Source organism: Buteo buteo, chromosome 25 (genome assembly GCF_964188355.1).
Source record: "Buteo buteo chromosome 25, bButBut1.hap1.1, whole genome shotgun sequence".
Classification (NCBI taxonomy): Eukaryota; Metazoa; Chordata; class Aves; order Accipitriformes; family Accipitridae; genus Buteo; species Buteo buteo.
The window spans coordinates 18,078,322-18,095,775 of record NC_134195.1 but is presented as its reverse complement, the minus strand read 5'-3'; the positions used below and the strand labels follow the sequence as shown (position 1 = coordinate 18,095,775).

The window sequence follows — 17,454 nt, the reverse complement described above, 5'->3', positions numbered from 1 at the left end:
GGAAATCTTTTGTGAATAAATCAAGCCAAACGTATTTTTTACTGCTTTAAGTACAGTGGAGATATTATTAAGCATTTTACAGTAATAATAATTTTAATATTGGAATGTCTGATTTCATGCCTCTTATGAAAGTACAGTCTGTGCTAATACTTCATGGTAACACTTAATTTTAAAAATCCCATTTTCTCAAAGGGAGCCACACCCTGAAAACTGAGTGCTTGAGACTGTAACACTCCTTTTCGTCCCAAATCTTTCTGTTTTGTTAGGTGCACCTGGCACACTGGTTTTGCTCATCTTTCAGACGCATCCCTAACATGTTTTTTTGTTTTACACTCTTTTTTTCTACCTTTCCACTCTCCCTTCCTCTGTAATCCTGTCATTTCTTGGTTTTGCAGAAACCCCGACGGCTGTTAATCAGGAAGGTTTTGTTTTCCTTCCTTGGAGACGATGGCAGGTCTACAACCTCGTGCCTTTGGCCAGGCTGCTTTCTGCAGAGCATCCCCTTGCTCGGGGCAGCTCGCTGGGTTGGCCCTGGTGAGCCAGCTCTGCTCCTCGCTTTGTTTAGGAAAGGTGGCTGTGGCTGCCTCCCCAGGGACAGCAGGCTTGGCCGCCTAAAATGATAAATGGATTCATAGGATAAAATATAGTTTTCTCTACAAACTGAGAAAATGGAATAAAAAATGGCTACTAGTCTGAAATACGTTTATTTGTAGTCCTAGACCACAGCATTCACACATCTCATAGTATCTGTAGAAAACTTTTTTTAAAGCATTAAAAACTGTCCTGGAGAATTTTATCTTTAAATTCTGTGGACATTCACCCAACGAGAGAGCCCTCTAGCATGTGGCTAAATCAGCATGTGGCTCTTAAAAGTCCATAAAAATGCCCGTGCGTGTCAGGAAAGCAGCTACTTAATTCTGGAGCTGTTATAAGGGGAGGATGTTTGAAGGAAAAGGAAGTAATGTAAATATTTATGCTTTGGCGTAAATTAACAGTCTAGGTACAAGCCTTCTACCTCAGCTGAGGGAGAAGAGGCTCTAGCTGGATCCAGTCCCACTGGATAGACCAAGGATGCAATAATTTGCTCGTAACTAACGTGCTAGACAAATTGCTCGTGTGGACGTCTGAAAATTGCTGTAGGAGCCTTGGACAAATTTTACAAAACCAGTTGTAAAATTGGGATTGACAGGCCTAGGATATGGCAATCTAGGTTAATCCCTGGGTGATAGCATCCCCGTGGCCATACCAACCCACTGCCAGCTCTCCCTTCCTCCCACCACGTGCTGGAGGGGTCTCAGCACCCCGGGGTGGTCTTTGGCAGGACTCCCCAACGCCTGCCACGTGCAAGGCAATGGGGGCCGCATCCTGCTCTGCTGGCCTGTGCCTTTTCCAGCTGTATGCAGCTCCAGATTTAGCCGCTTCTCTGTTGAATCAGGGAAGGATTTCATGCTGTAAGCGCTTAGGTTCTCCCCTCGGTTTTAGTGTCACAGGTTTCTCTGGCTGACAAAGTGCGATGTCACAGCAAATCTGCTTCTTTGTCATAGTTTCCAAGGCACGTTGCTTCTGTGAATGTGTGAGGCTACTGCAAATGTCTTTTAGATCGTGACGTTATTTGGCATAAGGCACAAATTTGAGCATGAGCCTCTTTTGCCAGTTACTTTTTTCTAAGCAATTGGAGTTTTGTTTCTGGACTTTCTTCTCATCTCTTCTAGGAAACATATGATTAAACGTCTGTTATATACTCAATACCATGAAGCTTCTCTCATCTGTTAGGCAGAAACATAATCTGAACTCAGCTGGAGGAAAAATTGGAGCAATTATCTAGGGGGGATGGTAAAGGAAATAGGTTTTGCTTGTAGACAGCTTTATAACATCTGTATCTCAGTCTTTCTGTTTGTTTTGTTTTGTTTTCAGTTCACCAAACGTCATAGGAAGCAAATTCTGGGCACCACTGCAAAATCATTTTTGGTTGTATAAAGAAGGGAAGGCATTTTCCTCTAACTGTGTAACCCTCAAACTGCTGCATCGTTTGCTTTGTGTTTGTGATGGAAATGCTCAGTTTCTAGCTCACTTCTAAAGATCTGCTGCAGGCTAAATCTTAGCATAAAGTTCCCAGTCCAAAATTGTTTTTGCGTGTGTCGAAGGGTGTTTTTTATAGCCATGTTATATAATCACCTGCAAAAAAAGGAGTCTATTGAAAGACCCTTTATTTCACTGGCACAGATACTGAACACTCACACATATCAGGCACATTTTAAATCAGTGTAACAACAGTAGTGCAAAAGTGATGAAGAGAAGATGACAGCACCTGGAAAATCCTGCTGTCTTTTTTTGTGTGGCTGATCAAAAAGAAATGAGCCAAATAGGAAAATTATATAGATAATGAAATTTGAGTTTCTGGTAAGACTTCAGCTACAAGATAGTTTCTTCAAATTTTGCGACAAAATGTCTCCATCAGTTTTTATATAAGATACATACAGCATTTCTGTCACTTGAGGGACAGCAAAATCAAAACTCGGCTGTCAGGGTGATTCCCTGAGGACACTCAAACAATAAAGAGGCTTTGTCTGTGACAATAAAAAAAACAGTGAGTACTCTCTTTTCACTAAGTTCCATGGTACTCACTCCTTCTTGAGATTTGGGACGATCTCAGTCAAAGCCCCAATAAACTGAGAAATTCTCATTAGGAAAATGGAGGCGGAAAGCCTGTGTGTAAATCCTAGTGTCTGAAGCGCAGCAAATGGCCTTTGTAGTCATACAAAGGGGACTAGTAGTAGTTTGGAATAAGGAATCTGCTTTGCTGGGGGTATTTTCAGGTAGTAGGAACGGGGCAATGGGTTAAATAAGTGTTTACCATCACTGTGAAATATGTGGGGCAGATAACTTGGAAAGTAGCTCCACTGAAAGTTGCTTTTTCTTCTGTCCCTCTATCTTCCACTTTTGAGAAGGTACTTGTTCAGCAGCTAAATTTATTTGCTATATTTAAGTGCTAGAAGTAACTGACATTTTTTGATTTGTGAAATAGACAGGAAAATACGACTTGAAGGAAATCAGGAGTTCTTACTCTAAGAGACTCATTAGCAAACTTCATGATGTGCATAAAGCCCTAAGGAGGAGTTTACAGCATTTTTTTCCTAAGACATTTTCTAATGAGAGAGGGTACAGGAGACACTTTCTCTATTAACATTATTTAGATGAAATATATGGCATGATCTACATTTGATTTCTAATTACTTTAGTTCTACATTTAATTCCACTCTCAGAAAAGTTGATTTCATTCAATAAAAATCTCAGGTAAGCTTTATTCAGAGTCTTAATTTTTTATAGTGTTAGAGAAAAGAGAAACTTCAGAAACAAAAACTGACAAAACATGCTTCATGGCATATGGCAATACGGAATATTCATTTAAGAATGTCCTAAGTTGCATGTCCAGTAAGCCCTAGCCTAGTAGTCAAATATTATTTGCCTAAAGAATTATTTAATTGCTTTCACAAATTACTAGTTAAATGTATAATTGATCCGAGAGAGAGAGAGAACTGCAGCACTTACGTGTACATTTCATGTACAGATTAGGCACGTGCTGGAATATGTTACTGCACCTACAAATGTTTTGTAACTTCTGGAAACTGGAATCATAATTATGATAACAAGTCACATGGATTGTATATAAGCTAATAGCAGTGCTTGGCATTGCCTGTGAGGGTGGCCAGTTCCCATTCGCTCCATCTCTTCCTTTGTCTCACATCCATACACATGTGCATGTTAATATTCTTGTTAGACTGATATTCCTGCAACTCTTTGTCCTTAGACTAGAAAATGGGGTTCAGTTCACTGTTAATCACTGGTTAACTAATGCGGCAGGTGATATTTTGTGCCTGCCATCAGAGAATATAACTTGTCAGTCAAGATGTTGTTACTTTTTGGAACTCTCTGTCTTTGAGACGTTTACCTTTACGGGAACAAAATAGTTCCGAGTTCCTCCTTTTTCTGCCTAACATAAATAGCTAAACAGCAATTAGAGCAGCAAGGAGACCAAAGGCATTGGTCCTCTAGTGAGTATGTTAAACGCTAGGCTAAAGACCCCACATCCTGGATGAGAGTTTTAAGTACTGAACTGTTGATTACAAGGACACTGGCTTCATCTTCATCAAAGGATGGGCAGTCCTTTGAACTTCAGTGATTATTTAATTGTTTTGTTTTTCCACCCTAAATGAAACACACTAAGTGGAATATTTTGCTCAACGTGAAACAAAGGCTTGATGTCAGCAGGAAAAGCAAAATAAAAACAACAAATAAGTAAATATTGTTCAATTCAAAAAATATTTCCATTATTTAGGTTCAAAGAAAGGACTAACATAAAGGACAAAAATAATGACAGAAAATAAATTATTAACATGACTCTTTTACTGCATCTTGAAACCCCACATACCTCTTAGGGCTTAGTTTCACAAACAGCTTAATCTGATCTGAAGCCTCATTGCTGCCAAAAGTCTCCCCACCTCTGCTTCTGCCTTCCCCGTTGGACCCACGTGAGCCACGTGAGCTCAGCCCAGCCATTTCCTCAGGTGGCCGCACCGGCTTCTGCAGATGGAAGGAAAATGGGGAATACCTTTTGTTCTTTTTTGGCAGTATGATCCCAGAGCAGTTTAACCCAGTTGTGAAACTGTGGTTTGTCTCTCAACAAATGTCTTTTCTCCAGTGTGATTTCCTATCCTGAGAAATGTCAGCTATAGTTCCAACATGACGCTGCATTTGTGTTTTATAAAAACAATACTTGGTTCATTGAAGCAAGCCTGGTCGACGGGCTTTACAGCTGTCAGCATAAGCATCTCTGGAGTAGCTGTTTATAAGAACTTTCCAGATCATCTGAGTTTAAGATTGTTTATGTTTTTAATGGAATTCTTAAAAGAAACAATTTGTTTGTTTCCCATGAAACTTCTGGATTTGCTTTGGTTTGTGATTAGATTGGAAATGTCACTAGAGGACTGCCAGGTATCTTGCTGACTAGTTTCTCAACAATGTGCTTCAAAGCACAGTGGGACAAAAAACTTTAAAATAATATTTTAATAAGTAACATGAGTATTTCAAACTGCTAAAGAGATTTACTTTTAGTCAAGATTGGGGCAGATAGTCTTATCAGCCTGACCCAAAGCAGTTTAGCTATCCTGGCCTAATCGATTCTTCATTCACAAAATTCCTAGGTAGCCAGAGTAAGTTGCTGTATTTTTGCACTGACCTTTGTTTAACCTGCTCTGAGACTGCCTCTAAACACAGGTCTCCTGGTTAGAGATAGATGTGGAATGCAAACAAAAACAAAGCCCCTGGCACACTTGAAATGGGAGAGGACCATTCCCTTTTCTCTTGTGCCAATTCAAAGTAAAGGAGTCGTAGATGATCCATTCAGATGGCAAGCTGATTAATATCACATATTTCCAAAGGCACAGTTTGTCATAATAGATAAAATCAGTTTTACGCTTAGACTAGATAAAGTCTGAAAAACCTTTATTCCAAGAGTTGCTTTTACTCTACAGAAGAGTAAATTGAATAACGTGTAATATCAAACAGGGATATGAAATGAAAGAAGTTTGAATCCATGACTTTCACTCAACATAGACATCCATAAAAAGAAAGGGAAGAAATGTTTTCATAAATGCACGTTAATCATTATCCTTTGTGTTTCCATTAAGGAAATTAATGAAACATGGATTTTGTTAAAATATGACTTCAATGTAGTGTGACTCTATGAAGAAAAGTTATTCACTTTACAACGTGGAGTAATGAAAATAAATAGGCCTCTCTCTTTAGATGAGTATAATCCTTTAATTCATCTAGAGACTCTAATCCAAGACAACGTGTTCCACATCTACATCACAACGAAGAAAGTTTTCCTAGAGTAAACAGGTACCGGCCATTATACGTCATTATTTCAGATATTTTTTTTTTCCTCAATTTCTGGGCTTAGTGTAAGAAAGAATTCAGGCTCAAAATATCTAGAGTGAACTTTGTGGCGATGATGTTACAGTTGTTAAGTGGAATCATTGCAATTTGCTTTTCTGACGTTTTTGTGAGTATATACTAATTCTATAACTGTCAACTCAAACCCATCAAAAAAAGCCAATACCTCTTCTGTACCTGTATGACCACAACTGCAAAGAAATTATTTTTTGAGGCATTGAGACCATTTTTGAATAGTAAAGCTGAAACTCAAATTCATACCTCACTTTCCAAAGATCAGACTCTTTCTACAACCTACTTTCTTCCATTTTGCATAACCAGCAGAGGACTAGTGAATAAAAATTACTCTGGTTTTGATGAATTTATTCCAGACAGTGTAATCTTAAAAAAGCAGACTACCTCTAATTTAGGGTGTCTTAACTTGCTTGTCATTTAGAGATTATTTGCTGAAGAGACACATGTGCATTTCCACTTGGGGACAAAATTGCCTCAGCCGTAAGGAATCTCAGAAGGAGAGTTTTGCTCCTGCAAGGAAAATTCTGCTGAGACACTAAAAAATCCTTTGATTCCAGTATATTAGTTGAGGAAGTTTTCTTGGGTATGAATCTAGCCCTCTGACACTCTGTTTGCCTTTGAATTAACCATAGAAGCTCCGCCAGAACCTTGAACCTCTAGCCATGTTGTAGTTCTGTGATTTCCCAAACATCTGCTGGGGACTTTGAAACCACCACATTCATTTTCTTATGACCTAAGCTGCAATTTAACTCAGGTCTCTGAAGATGAAAGCCAAGGAAGCCTCTGCAGAGAGCAGAGCACTTTCCAAAGCAGTTCTCAGCTTGTGGAGCTGGGAACAGCTGGCCTGCTCTCCCCTTCGGGTCGGGAGGGTTTGGTGTTTCCAGCTCCCTGTCAGACATCTGAGGAACCCCCATTTTTCTTTTTTTGTACACCCACTCCCTGAGGCAAAGGCCAGCAGTCCTTATCCATCTGTCTGGAAAACCTGGAAAGAACCCTGAATTTTTTTTTTTTCAGTAAACTGTCTGGTCGAGGTCTTCGGATATTACAGAAATAGGAATAAATTTCCCACAAAAGCAACAGGACTAGAATCAGTGCTTGCTTGCTTGTTTGTAGTAGAAAATGTCATAATTTTTGGTACATCGTAACAAGGCCCCCTAGTCAGTTTTAAAACTGTTTTGTGGCATGGAAAAGAAGTTTGTAGAAAATGATACCAGCAAACCACAAAGCTTTAGCTTCAAAGTTGTTCTGGACATGGTTTTTTAAGGAATTTGTTGATGCCAAAGCTAAGTGGATTGATGTCAGTGAAATTTTCTACAGAAAGGTGTCCCCAAGTCTAGCATAAACTCTCAGGCAATAGATAGCTCAGATTAAGGAGTCAACATTCATCTGGGATGGAGGAAGCCCAGATTTAAGTCTGCTCTCTGCATGATTCAGAGCCTCCCACAACCAAAGTGAGCGACACAGTCTCCAGACTTTTCTAATGCAGCTCTCAGTCTCTTTTAATGAACTCCTTGGAAAGAGGGCTTGTTTTTAATGTGGAAAAATGTAGAACGTAAAACCTCAAATATTTTCACCAGACAGAACTTGCATTCCTTGGCCAGGCCCAGCTGGAAGTTATTGTCAAGGTTGCTGTTCATCAAAGGAGTCAAGCAGAAGGCAGAGCCTTATTCTGGTATTTCTGTAGCACCTGTACAGCGGAGCCCTGCTCCATGCCTGTGGCTCTTTGGTCTGACATATGATTCCTCAGAAACATACAAGTAAATAATATTCAATGCTAATCTCACAAATAGTTCCTTTAGGGCCACAGCTAATATGATGCACTTAAAGTTAGGCATGTGCTCAATTATAAAGTTATTACTGAATCAGAGGCCTTGTAGGCTGAAAATTTGATTAAGGAGTATTTCAGCTTGAGAAGAACCCCCAGATTAAATGCGGGTTTTTTTCATACAAAGCTCAGACATATCAAATAATTTTGGAATATTCTTTTCACTTCTAATAAGCTCGTGCAAGCTCGTGGAAATGTCTTCAAATGAAGCTTATAAAAGAGTATACTTTTTAAATTTCAAAGAAAAAGAGAAGCCTGCAGTCAGTGTGTAAGAAATCCAAAGGTTTTTTCCAAGCATTTTGTTTTTCTTGTCTAGAGTTTTTTAAGATTTAATTAATACATTATTATTCAAACCAACCAGAGCATTAAACGAAACAATGTTGACTTAACCTTCCTGTAACTCTACGTTTCATGACAGTTACCCCAAAGATTAATTAGATCTGCTCGACAAAACGAATTTGTGATGTGAATGGTGATAGAAGTAACGCTTTGAGTGGAAGCTACTCAAAAATCCTGTGAAGTGTTACCGTAATTAACTGCTGAAGTTGGCTCTGGCATGAGCAGACCTCAGTATCGACCCAGAAGGAGTTGCACCCATGCGCAGTGGATGTGATCGTTGCCCCTGACTGAGCCCATTTGGGGTTCACTGCTCTTCGGTGGAATTTCAGTCCACTAGTGAAACCGGAGTTGGGACTGGGGAAACTGGCGCACCGGCTGGCTCATTGAGAACAGCTCTGCAGAGTTTCACGCCAAAGTACGATACACGGCGGGTGTGATGCAGCCAGGGTGGTGGGCTGATGAGAAGAGGGGGAATAGGAGGGACAGTGTTGATGGACTAGTTCTTCTAGGCCCCCTGAGCAGTCAGTGCAGAGAGACTGACGCTGCCAGAGGCTTTCGGTGAGCTGCTCCATGGTCCGTCTCTCCTCACGGACCATGGTGGGAAGCCAGGCAGAGGAACCAGCTAACATTAAGGAGATAAATAGGCACCTAAAACTGCACAGTGGAAGTACTTTCTACACCTTCACCTACTGTGTGCAGATCTCCCCAGCACTTTCAGTAACACCTGACCCCTTCCAGAAACAAATAAATACATTTTCTTCCTATAATCCTGATATCTTAATTAATAATTAAGCCTGTAAAATATGCAATCAAACTTTAATTTGATGAAGGTTTGGGAAGGATAATCCAAAACCTTAATGAAGGCAGGCCTTTGTAAACAAGTCCCCTCTTTGCCTGGAGGACACAATGTATTTCACATAAGCAGGTTATTTGTGAAAAATTACCCCTGGACCAAATTCAGATATGTAAGTATTTGCTTAATCTTAATGAGCTCCATAATGTGCTTACAGGTAAATGTTTGTTTAAACTCATTGTTGGAAGAAAAAAAAGAAGGCCAAGGCAAATCAAGGGGTTCTTTGGACTGAAAAATAACCAAAGGGAGAAATACAGTTACTTGTCACCTGGAACCATTCCCTGTTGTTGTTTACCACTAGCTCTTACTAGCCCCATGGAAAAGGTGACATGGCTCTAGGAGCAATTGGCCAGGGCTGCAGGCTGCTTTACCCTCTTACCAAAGTGTGTATGGAAACACAGCTCTGAAATCAAGCCTTTAAATTTTTCTTCATTCTAGATATGATTAGAACTTTCTGCATTTTTCTCTGACTCTTTACGCATACGTGTAAGCTATACATACTACTGCTGGTGGGGAAGTACATTTTTCTTGTCATATAGAATGTTGACTTTTCACTGAAAAAATCAGTCTCCCCCAGAAACAAAACATTTTCAGCTGAGAAGCAAAACTTTTCTAGTTTAAATTTTCTTATTTTTTGACAAAAGTCAACATTTTCCATAGAAAGCTAATATTCTTTGTGAGTTTTTTTGCATTAAAAACAGTTTCACTGGCTCATATATTTATACTGTAGAAAACTACATAAGCACGGACATTATTTTCTATCTGATTCATTGCTGAGGCAAAGTGGTAATAATAAAGACAGTCAATACACATGACTTGGTAATGTTGCTTGGATCTTTGGTAATTTGAATCTTTCAGGAACCACTATATGGACACTGAAAATAATGAACAATATTTTCAAGTGTTAAATTCAGCAAAACAAACATTAGGAATCATTATGAAAGTAATCAAGATGAAGTAGAGAACGTATTGTGCCACTGTATGACTCCATAGTTTGTTTGCGCCTGGAGTACTTAGTACAGTTCTGTTCCCCATATCAAAAAGGAGATGACAGACCTGGCAAAGTTTCAGAGAAGAAAAACAAAGATCATTAAAGATATGGTACGGCTTTCATATGAGGAGAAACTGAATCACTTAAGACTCTTCAATGCAGAAAAGAAGTCTGCTAGAGGACAAAATGGTGATCTGTATAAGCACAAGCAGCACGGAGATTGTGGATAGGTATCAGTAGTTCACTGTCCTTTCCAGTAATAAGAACTTGGGATCATTAAATGCAGCTGGAAGGAGACAGGTTCAAATCCCCCTAAAGGAGGCAGTTGTTCCCTTGACTGTGAATTAAGCTGTGGTGCTCATTGCTGTAGGATGGTAGGGATACTTAAAGTTTGTAGGTGTTGAAGGAGAGACTGAATAAATCCACAGAAGATAACTCTTCTGAGGATTAGTAATGATGTAGAAATTGTGTCTGGTTCAAGAAGACTCTGAGCTGCAAATGCTTGGAGGATGAGAATATATTCATTATATTATACACAGATTATACACAGAAAGAAGCAAAAAATGCCCAAACCAACATTTTAGAAATTACATTTTTTAAATTAGAAAAAGGAACAGGAAAATGTCAAAAAAGGTTTGGCTAATCATAGTGGTTTGCTTTGTAGGTAAATGCATCCCGCCAAGAAACCAAGTTGATGGAAGAATGTGATCAGCTCATTGAAATAATACAGCAAAGACGACAAATAATTGGAACCAAAATCAAGGAAGGAAAGGTAAAAGCTTTTCTTCTTTAGATCACGAGTAGGTCAACACTGCTTCCTCATGCTTATGGCTTTTTGACCTCAGGTACTATTAATACAAATCTGTAAAAGTCCTTATGTAGTCCTGGGCTGCTGCTACTTTCATGTAAAGGAGAATGAAATATATCAAGATTAGTATGCTAGACCTCAACAGTTTATTTGGCATTTCTCTTACTACATGTGATTATGATTTTTAAGGATAAACACGGAAATGATGTCACCATCGGTAAATAAGATGATGGCTAATTAATGATTCCTTCACTCTGTTATAAGTCTGACAGTGTTGCCCCCAAAGTTTTCACTTTCATAAAGTGTCACAACATTCAGTATCGTGGCTGGCAATGATCTACACAAATATTTTAGTCTAGATACTTTAATTATTTATTAAATTACTGTCACATAAAGAATTTGTCTCAATCATTGTCATGCTTGAGAATAGGAAGTCTAAATTACTTACAAAAAAATATTCGAAAACATGCAGGAAATTAAATGAAATGTGCATTTCTAATTACTGAGGTACAGTCATTATTAGCGACAAACATATTGAGCAGGAAAAATCTCTGATATTCAAGTTTCAACGCATTTTGCTAGCTACCTGTTAACTCAGGAACACATTATAGTTGAATTAATGTTCTAATTTTCTAGGTACATGGTGTTTACTCTTTAACTGCTAAACTAAGTAAGTCAAATATAAACTCTTCTTGTGTGGGAAAAGCTCAGGAAAGGAATAAAGTCAAGAGCAGGTTAAATGGTTCATGTGGCTGTCAAGATATTCCAATTAACTTGAAATAAAAAGCCTGTAGGCAAGGGCTGACGTAAACATGTTTGAAACCACAGGTCCTGTACATTGTGTGACAGAACCTGAATTTCCTCATGCTGTTAACAAAATATAATTCCCTTCAAAATGGAAAAGATGGCCTTCTGCATTATTGTTTCAACTCTGTTTCTCTATGCAGTGAGACCAGCTGTGCTTCCAATGAAGTAGAAAACTTTCCATTCATTTGGATTTATTCTATATACATGAGTTGCTTTTAAAAAAATCTATTGCTTGCAAAGATGTATTCTAATATCCAGTAGAGCATGGAAAATTTATAATAAAATTGACTCCAGTTTTATTTGAATATAGCTGGTATCAGAACGTATCCCCATTCTTTGTTCTACTTTGTTCAACCAAAAGTGATACCAATGGAGGTCCAGAATCTGGAATGCTTTGCCCTAAATGTTGTATATGTTGAAAGATTTCAGGGGTTCAAGAGAATGATGTGAAAAGCCATGGGAAATTCTGCCCAATGTACCTTCTTTTAAGAGGGCCTGTGGCTAAGAGTCTTTCTGGCATGTAGGGCATGGCAGATTTGTCTATAGGACTATAGTTATGGCTACAGAGCTGGAAACACCCAGGTATAAAGTTCTAGCTATGGCCGCAAGGCTGCAGGTTCAGACACACGAGTCTGACAATGTGGTGCAGCTCCATCCTTAATCTCACCAATCACCCCAAACCTGTAAAATCCCACACAGCATGTAACAGGAAAAAAACACTTAAATATCAAATAGATAAGACAATTTTAGTGCAGACGTCATTCCTGCCATTGCGGGGGGGAGGAGTGAGTGAGACAAGACTCTTAAGGTTTATCATCAGTTGTCTTCTTGAAGAAGATACAAAAAAGAATCAAGCAAACAAAAAAACTAATTCATATGTAGACCTCACAAATCATGACATGCCTTCTGATTGCTAAAAGCTAACAAGGTAGCATTTATTTCAGTTCATTGTTTGTTTTATTGATTAATAAGTAAATAAAGAGGAGATGAGCTACTTAATACTGCAATGAACCTTTCCCCTGTTAGGCTGGTGCAGACCAAATTGCAATCTCTGCAAATGCACGGTTAGAGAAAACATTATGGCATTAGTTCATCCTACAAGCTGATCAGATCATTAGCATTATCAAAATCTTTATGCTTTCCCATCATTTTTATCCCTTTATTGTTTCTGTCTTTAGAAGAAATACCAATGTTACAGGACACTAATCATTTGGCCAGTATTTTCTTTTTGAAAGTTTTCCAAAAGATTTATTTTCCTACTGGTTTCTGTTGTTGAGTAGGTGCACTAAGATACCCTTATCTCTGCTTAGGATGCAATTGTAAATTCAACTTTGTAGCTTGTGCCCTAGTTGCCGAGATTGGGAACGTTATCTTGATTATAAATTTGGATATTTCTGCCAATCCACTTGGTTGTTAGTCTCCTCATTTTGCATGTAACTGAGCCTTAATGCCTTTCTAAACTCCAGAATTATTTCATTTCCTTCCTATTTCTTACCCCTGTTCAAACTATGATCCTGATGCGATAACAATGGGAAGGACTCCCAGACCTTTCAGGAACTAGAAGTTTTGTTAGCCAACATTGTCTTTAAATGGAGGATTGACTGTGTCCCTCCCTAACCTTTCAGCTAATGATTACAGTCACATCTACTGTGTTTATCTCCAGCGCATATGTTTGCAGTAATAATAGTCAGCTCTCCAGCACTACTGAGCTTTTGTCCAGTTAAAAATATCCAACAAGAAAACACCCTGTTTGACTAAAAGCACAGAAGAAAAAGGGCAGGCTTGTATTGTTAGTAAAATAGAACAGCCTTTTTCTGTCAAGTTTTATTTTCAGATTATTTTTTATGAAACTTACCTCAGTAACAGGAAAAAAGTAGTTAATCTATAAGCTGCCTTTAGCGCAGATCTCATCATTTCAGGGAAACTGTTATCTAAATAGCCCTTAGTTATCATGTAAGCAGAAAGTACCAGGAAATGACGTTTATTCTGTTGGAAAATAGGCCAGCTGTGCTTGTTTTGGCTCTCTGCTGTTGTTTTCCATGTGGAAAATATTGAAGCAGAAAGACTGTGCCTGTCCCCTTATTAAAAATGTTACGTGGCTAGATGGAGCTCACCATCAAGCTAGTGTGAAAGAAGCTCTTGTCAGCAAAGCCATTCATCTTAACTCCCCCTTTGCATACCAGCTTAGCCTCGGAAGTGCAAATGCAATCATGATTTGTGACCTTAGAGAGGTGACTGCTTTCTTATGTTTCCACTCAAGGTGGTGAGGTTGAGAAAACTGGCTCAGCAGATTGCGAACTGCAAACAGTGCATTGAGCGCTCAACGTCCCTCATCTCTCAGGCTGAACAGTCGCTGAAGGAGAACGATCATGCTCGCTTCCTGCAAACTGCTAAAAATATCACTGAAAGGTAAAGAAAACATTCCTCTTGCAAAACCTCAATTTAAGGCAAATGGGTTATCATAGTTGCCATATTGTCTTGTGTCACCACAGTTGGGGTGGTTCTTGACACATTTCCCCAAAATACTACTTTGTGCTGGACCGGAGTGGGAAGGACCTTATTCTAATGTTAAACCAAAACATCCCTTTGAAAAAAGGAGCAGTTGAAAAAGGATGTGAAATAAGAGTTAGAACAGTAATAGCATGCACAAATGAAGGCGGTAGCACAGATGCCAAGCAGATACCTGGTGCTAAACACACTAAAAAAAAAGCTTTCTGGAGGCTGAAATTCCTACTCCCTGAACGATTCTGAGATTAAGAAAGAAATCAGGCAGCGAGTACATTCCTTAGAAGAAATTTGGAATCATCTTAATGGATTCGTATTCTTCACAAAATAGCAAGCGGCAAGGTAACGAAATGTGTAACTTTGGGAACCTGCAACATGCATCTCTGAGGTAGCCCAGAGTTGGCAATTCAACAGCCTGGGTGCCTGGAAGTTATGGCAGCTGCTGTGTTGGGTCCCTGAGTGCAGGGAATTTCTGCTGCTTCTGGGATCCTAGCTCCTCTTCAGCATGCCAGATATATCAAGGACCCAAAGACAAGGGAGCAAGTTTTTCCAGGAAGCCATGCTGTCAGAGAATTTGGTCTGGTTTTCAGTGCAGCACTGTGAATGTTGAAACATTCCCACTGAATGTCAGCAGTATTTTCTGATGAAAAAATGTTCTGCTGGAATTATCAGCTGTTTAGCCATCAGCCAGAGAAACAAAAAGAAAGGAGAATGTGTCTGGACAATGAAGAAGAAAACTATAAAAAGTCTGCTCATTCATTCAGCTATTTTTTTATCTCTGGGTTCGCATTATATCTTCACATTGTCCAGCCAATTTTCACCAAATCTGAAGCACTAAATTCCCTGCTTTTATTATTTATTTTTTTAAGTCTATCACTTACTCTGGAGTGCTGTATGCAGATTCTCTGAATATCAGGCTTCAACAAAGCTATTTAATCAGTTTATCAATAAGCCAGCAACACTAGGTTGCTCATTACAGGTTCAGAGAATAGAAGATCTGTTGAGAAAGGCAAGGAAAGGCAAAGGAAGGCAAGGCAAGGCAATGGATTACACGTGATCAGTCAGTCTTACATGCTGATTTGTATTCTGTCACCAAGCTATATTGTGGCATCCCAGCTGAAGCTGATAGTAAAACTACCACATGAGTATCATGAGTAAAAAGCTGAAGGTGAGGGTCTGTCCTTTTTTCAGTATTCAGTGGAACAAGCAGTAGGGCAGAAACCTGTGGAGACACAAAGCTTTTTAACTGACTACCAGAGAATATTCAGAGAAGCTCCATTTTGAACTTGTAAACATGAACAGTTGCATCATAAATACAGTCACAGGAGAGACACTTGGAGAGCAGAAATGAGACCAGCTGACATATGTGCCCAATCAAATCTAATTCTTGGCTATCACAGATTGCTGTCTGTAATGAGATGGCTGTGAACGCCCTGAAAATCAGAGAGTCATTTCAAGCAGTGAATAAAACTAAGGGGAAAAAAACAGCAAGTGCTTGCAGACAAATTGCAAGTGGAAAAAGAGACTAAACCTGATTAATAAATTATTCCCCACAAGTAACTCTCTTAGTTCTCATATGGTGAGCAATATTTTGTTTGCTTCTAGACTGCTCATGTAACAGTCTCACCAGGGTCCTGAGCTCCAGCAGCTAAAACAGTCTCCTGAAATTATGCTCATTGCATTTCTTCGTCCACATATTTCAAAGTAATTGCAGTATAATATTCTCTGTTGTAAGCACAACAGGTAACTGCAAGCAAAGACATTACACACACTACAGTGATTTAGGTCGTGCGCTATTTACAGTGGGTGAAATGCATTTATCCTAGAAAAATCCTTTCCAACCATGTACAGCGTCAGCTAGAGCAGGCAGAATTACAAGAGGAAATTCAATCTTCTGAATCTAATACAGTGACATAGTGTCTCAAACTGCAAACTGTTGAGCTTACCAAAAACTGACTTTAACACATGTACTCACAGTGCACCCTTTGCATAGACCCAAAACAACAGTCCAAAAGGGCTGGTGGTACAGTCTTCTTCATAATAAATACATTCTTGTCGTGGTTGAACCCCAGGCAGCAACTAAGCACCACGCAGCCGCTCACTTACTCCCCCCCCCCAGTGGGATGGGGCAAAAAATCGGGAAAAGAAGTAAAACTCGTGGGTTGAGATAAGAACGGTTTAATAGAACAGAAAAGAAGAAACTAATAATGATAATGATAACACTAATAAAGTGGCAAGAGTAATAATAAAAGGATTGGAATGTACAAATGATGCGCAGTGTAATTGCTCACCACCCACCAATCGATGCCCAGTTAGGCCTCGAGCGGTGATCCCCCTGCCCCCACTCCCCCCAGTTTATATACTGGGCATGATGTCACATGGTATGGAATAACCCATTGGCCACTTTGGGTCAGCTGCCCTGGCTCTGTCCCATCCCAGCTTCTTGTGTCCCTCCAGTTTTCTCGCTGGCTGGGCATGAGGAGCTGAAAAATCCTTGACTTTAGACTAAACACTACTTAGCACCAACTGAAAACATCAGTGTGTTATCAACATTCTCCACATACTGAACGAAAACATAGCACTGTACCAGCTACTAGGAAGACAATTAACTCTATCCCAGCTGAAACCAGGACAGTGCTTTATGGAGGTATTCAAAGAAGCTCTTAATCTTAGATACTTGCTTGCTGGTTTATTAGCAAGGCCTTTGTTAATATTGTAGAGGTGTGTATCACCCTGAGTTTGCCCTAACACAGGATCTACAAGAAATGCATCTTTTTTTCCTACTAGATGTAAAAACACCATAGTGTAACTGCAGATGAACTACTGGGGGGGGGGGGGAAGAAGTGAAAGAGCTCAGGGAATTTTTCCCTCTAAGTACATGGGACAAAAGGCACTTCAGTTATCCTCTCTAAAAAAAACCCCATCTATACTAGGATCTGCTCTAAACTAAGTTCTACAACCAGAGTTGCAAGAGAAACAGTGCTGAAAGCAGTATAACAAGAATTATTGACTAGGTGTTGTGGTTTAACCCCATTGGGCAACTAAGCCCCACACAGACGCTCACTTACTCCCTGTCTGGTGGGACGGGGGAGAGAATCGGAAGAGTAAAAGTGAGAAAACTCATAGGATGAGATAAAGACAGTTTAATAAGTAAAGCAAAAGCCATGCATGCAAGCAAAGCAAAACAAGGAATTCATTCCCCACTTCCCATGGGCAGGCAGGTGTTCAGCCATCTCCAGGACAGCAGGGCTCCAGCACACCTAATGGTGACTTGGGAAGACAAATGTCATCACTCCGAACATCTCCCCTTCCTCCTTCTTCCCCCAGCTTTACACGCTGAGCATGACGTTCTATGG

At 39.5% G+C, this 17,454-nt stretch overlaps 1 protein-coding gene across 4 annotated transcripts in view; it reads left to right on the top strand.

Moving 5' to 3' along the window:
- Positions 1-17,454, top strand: part of MID1 (midline 1) — a 251,344-nt gene that overhangs the window by 207,745 nt on the left and 26,145 nt on the right. For all 4 annotated transcript variants that reach the window (XM_075057344.1, XM_075057343.1, XM_075057346.1 and 1 more), the window contains exons 4-5: positions 10,643-10,750; positions 13,854-14,002. In XM_075057344.1, coding sequence (XP_074913445.1) covers positions 10,643-10,750; positions 13,854-14,002 — 257 coding nt within the window. The remainder of the gene's footprint in view (positions 1-10,642; positions 10,751-13,853; positions 14,003-17,454) is intronic.